This window comes from Panthera uncia (assembly GCF_023721935.1).
Source record: "Panthera uncia isolate 11264 chromosome B2 unlocalized genomic scaffold, Puncia_PCG_1.0 HiC_scaffold_24, whole genome shotgun sequence".
NCBI lineage: Eukaryota > Metazoa > Chordata > Mammalia > Carnivora > Felidae > Panthera > Panthera uncia.
In genome coordinates, this window is record NW_026057580.1 from 17,945,960 (window position 1) to 17,958,333 (window position 12,374).

Here is a 12,374-nt window from a genome sequence, read left to right on the forward strand (position 1 = left end):
AAGTCGGACACTTACCCGACAGAGCCACCCAGGCGCTCCGAGGCCTCCTTATTTAAAACAAAACAAAAAACAAAACAAAGCAAAACAAACAAAAAAAAAAACCACACATTCTTGGGCACCACTCCTGAATAGTCTCATTCTGTTATTCAGGGGTATAGTTCAGAAATTTGCACTTTTAAATGAATCCCCTCAAACCTTTCCTATGCTTAGGCAGGTCTGATGCTACCGATTTATTATTTCTTAAATTTTTTTTTAAGTTTAGTGCAACTGGAGGAAGGGCAGAGAACAAGGGAGAGAGAAAATATCAAGCAGCTCTGTGCTGCCAGTGCAGATCCTAATGTGGGGCTTGAACTCATGAAAACGTGAAATCCTGACCTGAGCCAAAACTAAGAGTTGGACGCTTAACCAACTGAGCCACGTAGGTGCCCCATCATACCCCTGATTTTGCCACACTCACCTCTTGTCACAGTAAACTCATCTATATCATCTCTTCCCTTTGTACAATCAGTCTCATCATGGCCTTCGCTCTACTTACGTCCTTTCTGGAATGCAGAATGAAGCATGGTTCTCTCCCCACCAAGCCCAGGAAAACATGAAGACCCTTCAGTGGGCATGTCCAAACCCTCTGTTGAGGCTGTGTAATACTGTGGACAGACCTCAGTGAGGATGACACTTTACTACTTTCTGGCCATGCGGCCCTTGTGCAAAGGGGTGTTTCCATTCTGAGTCTAACTTTATTAGGGGTATTGGAATAAAAATAGTCACCTGTATAGGTAATGTGAGGATAAATGACAAATATGAGTACTTGATCTGACCTAAATTAATGCCTCTTCCCTTTGCTCTCTGACCCTCTATGTTTTACTGTGCTCCACAGCAAACTAATATGAGGTCACACAGTAAGAATGCATTTTAGGAGCTGAAACCAAACTGAAGAATATAGAAAGCTGTCATCCATATGCTCACATCCCTTGGAAAGTGGTCCACAGACTCTCAGAAATTAAGAAATAAGATTTATAAAGTATTTCTCTGGTATACAGTTCTCTACTTCTGGTCATCCATACCCCTGACAAATCACCTCCATCAGGACCCCTGGACTAGACTGACTGATCTTCAGAGTAGAACGATCCTATTCTCTGACATTAGCAAAACCTGGAGTTGAACCTCAAGCATGCTTTTATTAAGTGATCTTTTTTGAGATCCAGTTTCCTTATCTATAAGATGGTGTTTTAATATCAAGTATAAGTCAAACTTATTGACTTCTACTGCATGTTAAATGACATAATGCACAAACCTGACAAAGAAGATACTTATTAATAACTTTAAAAGTTACAAAGTTCTCATAATCAGGGAAATACAAATCAAAACCACTTCACACTGGTCAGAGTGGCTAAAATTAACAACTCAGGAAACTACAAATGCTGGCAAGGATGTGAGGAAATGGGAACCCTCTCGCACTGTTGGTGGGACTGCAAACTGGTGCAGCCACTCTGGAAAATAGTGTGAAGGTCCCTCAAAAAATTAAAAATAGAACTACCCTATGACCCAGCAATAGCACTACTAGGAATTTATCCAAGGGATACAAGAATGCTGATGCATAGGGGCACGTGTACTCCAATGTTTATAACAATACTTTCAACAATAGCCAAATTATGGAAAGAGCCTAAATGTCTACCAACTGATGAATGGATAAAGATGTGGTTTATATGTACAATGGAATACTACTTGGCAATGAGAAAGAATGAAATCATGCCATTTGCAGCAATGTGGATGGAACTGGAAGGTATTATCCTGAGTGAAATAAGTCAGAGAAGGACAGATATCATATGTTTTCACTCATATGTGGATCTGGAGAAACTTAACAGAGACTGTGGGGGAAGGAAAGGGGAAAAATAGTTACAAACAGAGAGGGAGGAAGGCAAACTGTAAGAGACTCTTAAATACAGAGAATAAACTGAGGGTTGATGGGAGAAAGGGCAAGGGAGGGAGGAAAATGGGTGGTGGGCATTGAGAAGGGCACTTGTTGGGATGAACACTGGGCACTGAGGAGGGCTTTTGTTGGGATGGGTATTGTATGTAAGTGATGAATCTACTCCAAAAACCAAGAACACACTTTAAACCCTGTATGTTAGCCAATTTGACAATAAGGTATATTAAAAAAAAAAGTTACTGAGTTTTTACTATTCATTGGTACAACTCAAGACTCAAAGAAATCACTAGGCAAGATAAGCCTGGTCACAGCCATACCTGGGACTTAATTTTCAGATTGAATTGCTCTTCTCAAATTTAAGAGTGTTAAGAGAGAGAGACTATCAAGAGAGACACTGTAATAAATGGTCAACGATGAATTCTACTGCCCTGAAAAGAGGGTGGCCTACAAAGGGGGTCCCTTGCAGAGACACGAAGTTAGATATTCCTGACAGCATAAGGTGAGTAAGGAACAAAATGCAGGCCAATGACCTAGCGCTTGGTGAGGGATGGCGTGACCAGTAGCAGGGGAGGTCAGGGAGTGGGAGGCGATCAGTCTCATCCGGCTTTTTAGGCCACAGTGAAATGGTGGATTTTATTATATGTTTGATGGAAGCCATTTAAGAGTTTATGAGTTCACTTTGGCTCATAGAACTGTTTGGAAGGGAGCAGGAGCGAGGGTAGGGAGGGAAGTAAGTTTGGAGACTACTTCAGTGGTCTGTGAGGGAAAAGATGGTGGCTTAGATGAAGGTCTCATCAGCTGCCTCTCCATTGTTCTCCCTGCACTTTACTCCTCCCACGGTTTTACTCAGTTATCCTCTCTGGGAACCTGCCGAAACTCCTACATCTAAGATCTGACCACAGATAAGGAGAGCCTGTGCCTGGCATTTTAACCTCTTGCCAGATCACTGATCATTGGTAAATGTCTGTCCTCTCCTCCTCGCTTCTGGTTGCCTTGGGTTGAACTCCCTGTGCTTCCTTAAGGAACAATCCGACAACATGTTATATGTGGGAGTTTAGAGCAGAAAGTGTTCCTTTTATCTCATGATACCTGTACACTTGAGGGGACACGGATATCCTCCAACAATGTTGCCATCTAACACGCTGGGAAAAAAAAACAAACCAAAAAAACAAAGATTCCACCACAGAGAAATTGCAGGTTAGTTGAAAGATGAGAATAAATGCTTCAGGGGCAAGGGAGGGAGAAGAAAAAGGAGGAAGAGAGGGGGCGGAATAACATAGAGCTTAACTGGTAGATGGATGCAATTCTAGCGTGCTGTTAGGATTGTGTCTCTTGAACTCAAATGTGCATGTGAATACCCTGGGTTCTCATGGGAAAGTAGGTTCTATGTCAGCAGATATGGGACAGGGCAGAGATGTTCCATTACTTACAAGCTCTCTCATGCTATAAATGCCCTTGGTCTGTGGAGCACCCTGAGTAAGGAGGCCCTTGTGCACATGTCTAAGCAGGCACTCACTCAGCAGGATTGTGCTTCAGGTCCTCTCTCACACAGGTGTCCTGTGAAGAGAGCTCCGCAGGGTGCAGTGATAATGGGAGAGCAGAGGTACACTGGTGCAATGACAATTGTTTCATCCATCATCAGTGTATGTTTTATTGTAGTGGAAGTTGAAACAGGTGCAGAAATATAAACATGGGCTTTGGTTACACAGTTTTAAGGAAAATGAAATTCTCCAGTTACTCTCTCCCCTCCAGTCAGTGAGGTGAGTAGCAGTTCAGAGTGGGGAAAAAAAATCAATTAGAGAAGGGTACAGATTTCTTCAGATTTTTTTCTTATAATATGCAAAGGAAAGCCTTTAACAAGAGTTGGTAGTGGAGGAGATATATTACCAGTGAAAATAAAATAGTGATTTAAATTTAAGTTTCTATATCAGGTGAAGGTTAAAGATATTAAAAGTTAAAGGATTACTGTTTGACGATAATCTTAGAGCTAGCTCCCAACTCTTTCAATCCTAATGTTCTCAGTCACAAATTTAGCCCTGTCCTTCTGAATTAATCCTGGATTCTTTATCAGCCCTATTACTTGGTTCATATATAGTCACCTGGATAGAACTTCAAGGACGCCCTTTTTTTGGTTGTTATTTTTATATGCAGAAATGTGTGCCAAAAAGAAGAAAATGTTAGAAATAAATTCCCATGGAAGGTGTGGTTTCTTAAAGCAAGAAACAATGAGATTATATATATATATATATATATATATATATATATATATATATATATGAAGCTCTCTAGAGTTTGGGAAAAGAGACATATCCATATTTATAGTTCATCCATGTGGCTCACAGTTTCGTTTACTGAATCTTAGAAGATTATCAAATCTGTGGCTTACCAAGGAGGACGACAGCTGGAAAACTCCCCCAACATACTTCAGAAAAACTAAAGAGAACCTTCATTGTGTCATCCAAAGCTTAGTGGTTTTCAAGGATGTTAAGTTTGTTATTGATTCCCTGGAAGTCTGCTGGGTAGTGGTTTTAAGTGTTTGATCTCTGAATCTCCAGTTTTCATTGAAAAAACTTAATTTCCCTTGTTTTTTAAACTATCTTCCCAGCTAGCATAGTTACTTGTGGAAATTGGAACTACGTGGGTGATATTTGTTGGATAACCTGTCTCTGAGTCATAGACATTCTACTTTGGGACATCAGCCCACAGGTCTCCTCTGTCCTCCACAGGGTCCTTCTGTGGCTTTTGCATTCTGTTTGATGTCCAATTATGTTCTCCTTTGAAGTGGCTCGTCAATCTTCACCACGTTGTGAGTTGACTTACTACTCTGCTGTGTGTTCATGGCCCTGACAGTCATTGCTGTTTCAGTGATTTTGTACCTGTCATCTTCTCAGATCAGGGGATCACCTGTCCCCACTGCTTCTATTGCTACCACTGCTGCTCCGGCTAAAGTCTAGGCTCTTCTTCTCCTGACCAGCTTAATGACTCATTTTTCAAGTTCCCCAAATGGGGTATCTATACATTCTTCATTTCCTACACATCCTCAGTGTGACAACTATAACATTTCATGTCACTATCATAAACAGTGTTTTTTTTTCCAATTCTCTGCCTTGCATAGAACTGTGACCATGTCTCTCATAACCTAGTTGTAGAAGAGCAAGACCTTTGCTGGGTTCCTTGGACTTTCCCTGCCTCCACCCTACATTGGGCTGCCTCACCTCTGGCCTTTGTCGCTCTAGCTTTTGGTTTCCTCTTTTGTCTGGTATATCGAGTTAGCTCATTCTGATGAACACAAGTAATAACAATTTTAAAATTGCACTTTGTCTAAAACTTATGGCTATTCAGTAAGGGTTCTGAATTCCCTCTCTGGCTTCCCTTGTACCAGAACCAGAAATCTCTGAGGGTTTTTTTCTTTTTTAATATTCGAAGTATTGTTTTGCCCAATGATGTGAAGTCTCAAGCATGAATGTGGAAAGGCGATCTATTTAAAAGCCAGGACCTTTACATGAAACATTCCCGAAAAAGATAAGAAAAGGGGTCTAACTTTGGACTTTTCTTATCAAAGGAAAATTCCTTACAGCTTGGCTTCCCATGTAAATGAGAACTTGTCAGGCCAAGAAAAATGATTAATATGCCCAAGAATATAATTTCTTATTATATGTTACAACATTGGCATCTCATAATAAATAATTTAGGCTCAAATTGCCAGTGAGTATCCTAAGGCTGATATATACATTACGGCAGTGAAGAAATACTTTGCGGTAAAGCGGAAGTTCAAAGAGAACCATGGTGAAACTGTGCAAGGTATAATGGTTGGTTTTGAAGATCTCTGTGAAAGCACCCTGCATGACACCAGCCCCAGCCTGGCAGCCAAAGGTAGAGAGTTACTAAAATGCTTTGCTTTCTGTGGCAGTGAAGGACTTTTGATCACCGTGCAGTCTCTCTAGGCCATTATTTGGAAAAATCAGCAAGTAGAGGAAATGAAAATATAGAGTTTTTGAGAGTCATGCCCACTGAATTGCTATCAGGAAGAAAGAGATACTGGTTTTCTTATACAACATTAAAAAAAAATTCATAGTTGCCAAAATGTGACCTGAATCTAGGCAGGCTTGTGTATTTACATCTGTGTATGTGTGTGTGAGGGTAGAGAATCAAAGCATATGTTTTTTTTTATCACCCTATACCATTCTTATATGTGTGTGTATATATATGTGTATGTATATATGACCCACAGTTGTTGGTGCTTCATCCTTTAGAGCACTGAATCCCTCCTTTTCGTTACATAGCTACTCTTTTTAGATTAGCTTAGATTTAGATTAGACTCCCAAATCCCTGAACTATATAATTTATATTTATTTATTCATTTCAGTTTCAAGTTTTTATTTAAATTCTAGTTAGTTAACACATAGTGTCACCAGTTTCTGGTGTAGAATTTAGTGATTCATCACTTACATATAACACCCAGTGTTTATCACAAGTGCCCTCCTTAATGCCCATCACCCAATTAACTCATCCCCCACCCACCTCCCTCCAGCAACCCTCAGTTTTTTCGCTTTAGTTGTCCGTTTTATGGTTTGCCTCTCTCTCTCTCTCTCTCTCTCTCTTTTTTTTTTTTTTGCCCTCTGTTTATCTGTTTCATTTCTTAAATTCCACATATGGTATTTGTCTTTCTCTGACTGGCTTATTGCACTCAGCATAATACACTTTAGCTCCATTCACGTTGTTGCAAATGTCAAGATTTCATTCTTTTTGATGGCTAGGTAATATTCCATTGTGTATATGTACCACAGTTTTTCCATCCACCAGTCAATAGACATTTGGGATCTTCCCATAATTTGACTATTGTTAACACTACTATAAATATCAGTGTGCATGTGTCACTTCAAATCAGTATTTTTGTATCCTTTGGATCAACACCTACTAGTGTAGTTGCTGGATCATAGGGTAGTTCTGGTTTTAACTTTTTGAGGAATCTCCATACTGTTTTCCAGAGTAGCTGCACCAGTTTGCATCTCCACCAAAAGTGCAAGAGGGCTCCTCTTTCTCTGCATCCTCACCAATACCTGTTGTTTCCTCTGTTGTTAATTTTAGCCATTCTGACAAGTGTGACGTGATATTTCATCATGGTTTTGATTTGCATTTCCCTGAGGATGAGTGATGTTGAGCATCTTTACATGTGTCTGTGAGACATCTGGATGCCTTCTTTGGAAAAATGTTTATTCATGTCTTCTGCCCATTTCTTAACTAGATTATTTGTTTTGTTTTTGTTTTTTTTTGGGGGGGGTGCGGTGTTGAGTTTCATAAGTTCTTTATAGATTTTGGGACCTAACCCTTTATCAGACATGTCATTTGCAAATATTTTCTCCCATTCTGTCAGTTGCCTTTTAGTTTTATTGGTTGTTTCTTTTGCTGTGCAGAAGCTTTTATCTTGATGAGGTCTCAATAATTCATGTTTGCTTTTGTTTCCCTTGCCTCTGATAAAGTGTCTAGTAAGAAGTCACTATGACCGAGGTCAAGGAGGTTACTGCCACTGTTCCTCTAGGATTTTGATAGTTTCCTGTCTCACTTCTAGGTATTTCATCCATTTTGAATATATTTTTGTGTATAAAAATGTAAGAAAGTGGTCCAGTTTCATTCTTCTGCATGTCAGTGTCCAGTTTTCCCATCACTATTTGTTGAATATCCAACGGATATTCTTTCCTGCTTGGTCAAAGAGTAGTTGGCCATATAGTTGTGTGTCCATTTCTAGGTTTTCTATCTGAACTACATAATTTAGAAAAAAAAGTGTAGTTGTTTCCTTAGAAGTGATTTTTTAAATGGAATCACAAATCTGAAAAAGACAAAACTATGGACACAATTAAGGATAACATTAAAAACAAATCACAGAATCATAAATAGGTAAACATAAGAGGATGCTTAGAGAGGAAACCCTCCCCACTACAGGTTAGGAAAATGAGATTCAACATGATGAGAAAACTTACCTAAGGAACTTGAATCAGTTAAATATTGTTACTAGTAAAAAAAAAAAAAAAAAGACAGAATTCAGGATCATTTGACAGAAAAATCAGTGCTTCTCCGGAAATACTCATTTAACAGCTATTTATTGAACATATACCAGAGAATTTTCAAGGAAGTGGTGGTATATTAGGGCACATATTAAGAAGTATAAATCATGAATCACAATAAAAAATTCAAGTAAAAAATTACTTAAACACTTTTATTTATGTACAGTACTTAAACAGTTCAGGAGAGGCATGTCTGATAACACAACCAATTTGGAGGTATATCTCTTAGATTAAAAAATGTTACTAAGAAGTAGCTCTCCTACAAAGTATCACATTCAGTACTCACAAAATCAGTTTCGCTTACATTTAGAAGGGTAGTACACATAATACTCAGGTCACTAGTGGACATGATATTTCTGAAGTATGCAGAAGAAAATGTCCAATTAGTACAAATTAGTCTACCGATAATAAAGCAATAATAAAGAAAAAGAACAGGTAAATTGAATTTTTTCTATCTGTAAGCTATCACCATGGAGAAGTATATGGTGCTAAAAATTATATCTAAAATTTTCTCCAACTAGGTAGTGTCCAGCAACAGTAGAATATAAATAAATGTTGCTGAGTGGTAGTTATGGTATTAATCTAATGGTCCTTTGATGTCTAGAGTATTATAATTCAAGATACAAAGTAATTATTTCTACAATTCAGCAGTATAAATATTCATATAAACATTTCTACATTACCTCATGGAATTCTGACCTTATGGACCAATGTTATCAAAAAAAAGAGAGAAAAAAAAACATTGCATGGTAGAAAATTTCTTAGTAGAAAAGAATTAAAATACTTTCCCTCTTAGGTTGCTTAGGAGGCTCAGTCAGTTGAGCATCCCACTCTTGATTGTCACACAAAGTCATGATCCCAGGGTCATGAGATCAAGTGCCATGTCAGGCTTCACGCTGAGTGGAGCCTGCTTAAGATTCTCTCTCTCTTCCTCTGCCACTCTCCCCCACTCATGTGCTCTCTCTCTCTCTAAAAAAAATAAGATAAAAAAACATTCCTTTTCATATCATATGTTGTTAAAATGAAAGGACAGAAAATTCTCACCTCTCAGGGCTTACTAAGTATGGGAAAAGTTCAATTCTTAGTGTTATCTTCAAAGAGCTAGTAGTCAGAAAGAATACTGTACTTTCACAAAAACAATAGTATTTTTCTAGACATAACAGTCCAGACATCCATTGTGTCTTGATTAAATGAAGTCATAATATGTATCACTATGTATGAATATATGTATACATTATAACTTAACTATGTCAGGTAGAGTAGCCTAAACAGTTGTAAGCACAAAGGTGTATGTTACAATAATAACCTCCTGTTACACTAAATGCCACCTTCTCACTAAATGCCCCACAGCAGCACAATTTCTGGAAATACAAAAGCCGCCCTCTGCTCAGTGAGGATCTCTAGGGCAAATAATATGATCTTCAGGGTGGCCAGGGGAGCCCTCATTTTTGCTACCACACAGTCGTTCCTTTCAATGTCTTTATCTTTCCTAGGCTCACCCTGATATTCCCCAAGTTATCCCATGTGTGTATCAGCTGCAAAGTCATGGGCTCTGCTTTTGAAAAGTGAAATTTTCTGATACCTAAACTTCTCTAACATCGCCCTTTTAGATAAAACTAATCCTGCTAGATTTCATGGTGGACCTTGGAGATAGGTGTTCTGAGCAGTTGGTCAAGTTCATTCATCAACTTACTGAGCTGCCCTGCAGCTCTACATTGCTTGTGGCATTCCAGTTCCTTCTCCAACAAAATTAAAGATTCCTTCAATCTGACATATTCTTTAGGAGCAGCCGACTGAGCTGGCCAAACATAGTCCTAAATTGTTGGAACAAGAATTGTTATTACTGAGCTTCCTTGTGGGATTTCATTTGATTAAATGATTGCATGGATAAGAGGGAAGCTGTTCTCAAAAACCTTAATATTTATCCCTCTTCAGTGTCATGAATAGTATTTCATTGGCCTACTGAGGGAACTGTTTTGTTTTGTTTTGTTTTGTTTTGTTTTGTTTTTTCCTGAGGGAACTACTACTAAAGTGTGTCATCTCAAATTGTCACCTCATAGGAATTGGTTAAATGCATATGAAAAATCAGTAAGTAAGCCAAGATTGGAAGGGTTCACATTTGAAAGAGAGAAAACATGCATTTGCTTTTAAGAAAGATTTAAAACTACATACGGAGATTTTTGGTGTGGAAGAAAGCATCTATGAAGATAACCATGATTTTCATAGTAAAACTGGCAATAAAGTCCTATACATATATTTAGAAATGAAACAGAGCAACTCAGATAAGTAGCATGAATATCTGGTTGGCAACATGTCCATAATGGGATTATAAGCACAATTAGAGTCTGATCCTCTGTTTAATTAATACATTCATCCATCTGAAATTCAAAGAAAGTGGGAAATAAATAGAATACAAACTAAATTATTTTTATTTATGTAAACAGTGGTACTGAAGATTTAAAAGGGAATGCTTCTATTAAACGTTGCAAACGTTTTCTTTCTACCCACTCTCGCGTCGGTAAGATGAATCTCTGTTCCAGACTTCGATGCTCAATAGTACTTCTGTTTTCCAGAGTTCATATGCAGCACTGATTTCTCCATTTAATGCAGTATCCGTAATCATACTCATGATCATTACAAAATGTTTTACATATTCCTTTCAATTTTTTGCATCTTTCAAATCTATACATTGGCTCAGTTACTTCTGGCTGCAATCAAGAAAGACATCTAAAGTCATCAACCTCATTTTTCACTTGGGAGTCTTGTTACCTAGGGAAGACAAAAAGTCTGTTTTGGTCATGAGATCATGCATGTGGGAGATGGAGAGTCTGGTATGCTAGGTAGTGTTATAGCACAATTTAGCAGTTGTTGCAGAAAGAGACTGAGCTACAAACATCTTACTGTCCTTATCTTTCAGCCCATATCAGTACTCACCTTCCTATCTTTTTTTCTTATTTTATTAACACCAGATTTGCTCTCCCATGCTTTCATTAAGATGAGGTTTGTAGTTCTTTAAAAACCTATCATTTTTATTTTCATGGTTTTTTTTTCAATTTTTTAAGCTTACTCTGACTGCCTCTTCACAGTATCATTTGTTCAATGCTTTCTTCTCCATTCCAGATCTTACTCTTAATTGAAATCTTCTTTCGTTATATTAGAGCAAATGAATATATCCCTTTCACCAGTCTATAGTAATAATGAATGAATAACATAATTAAGTACTTAATTACATGTATTTTTCTTAAACATGTGTCATGATATTTTTATTCTTGTGGCCAATATGTCAACCACATGTGACAGTTATGACTTCTTCTGATTCTTTGTTATCTCCTACCCAGTATATCCTGATAATTGTAATACAGTAGACATGGAGATACTTACTGATAATTTATTGAGGAAACAACACCATATTAGATGTGCACACAGAAACACAGTTTTGATATACATTTAGTATTTAGTAAAAAGAGAATCCTCATGTTAATCTTTTAGTTTGCTGTGTCATCTAAGACAATGCAAAAGAAAGATATCCTGAGATTCCAAACTCACAGCTTTGGGTTCACACATTAAACTATAGTAAATGGAAGCAAATATTTTAGTTACTTAGGATTTTATTTTTCTTAATGATTCTATTGTACTGCAACTAATGCCTTTAGAAAAAAGAGACTTGTGTGTCAGGCTTATTTCTGCCCACCCCCCCAATTTTATCATAGTATTTACTTATCTTGGATAAGTCTTTCCACCTATCTGCATGATGGAATATAATAAACATGGCTATTGCAAATATATTTTGAATATTAAATTTTCCATGTGTGTGTCAGGAAAAACAAAGCAAAATAATTTTATTAAAATTTAGAGAATAAACTGAATAGAATTTAGATTAACATTATATAATGTTAACTCATAGAACCTAATTGTCTGCATAAAACCAAAATGAAATTCAGAATGGTGTTTCATTTCTATGGGGCAGGTGTTTGAGTACCTAGTATTCTCTAAGCATTTGGTTGGGATTTAGTCAGAAAGCTCAAATGCAGCGAATGTAGAAGATACTTCAAATGGACTAACTTTATTGTTGTCAATAAAGTTAGTAGAAAAGGAAAGGAAGTTACGTGTAAAGTGCAAGAGAGTGTCAGGAAGGTTTTGACATGTGAATATATGTATTTCCTTTGGGAATGGGAAGCTAATTTATGATGACAGACCCCTGGTCACCGGTAAATTTTGGTGAAATCTAAAGTTCCTTCAGACCCATATTTGATACAACTAAAAGTAGAGAAGTACATATGCATGGTTGCATTTTACTTTTTTTTAAAACTTTTGCTGGGATAGGTACTTTTTAAGCTAATCAACATTCCTGAGACCCTAATATCTTGTCAACCCACAACATCCAT

At 37.5% G+C, this 12,374-nt stretch overlaps 1 protein-coding gene across 1 annotated transcript; it reads right to left on the bottom strand.

The window, feature by feature from the left end:
- Positions 1–10,565: 10,565 nt before the first annotated feature.
- On the bottom strand, positions 10,566–12,374 carry LOC125938209 (beta-defensin 110-like). The gene is made up of 2 exons (XM_049653215.1): positions 12,366–12,374; positions 10,566–10,697 (listed from the first exon to the last, which is right to left on the bottom strand). The coding sequence occupies exons 1-2, from the start codon at positions 12,372–12,374 to the stop codon at positions 10,566–10,568; spliced, it is 141 nt and encodes a 46-aa protein (XP_049509172.1).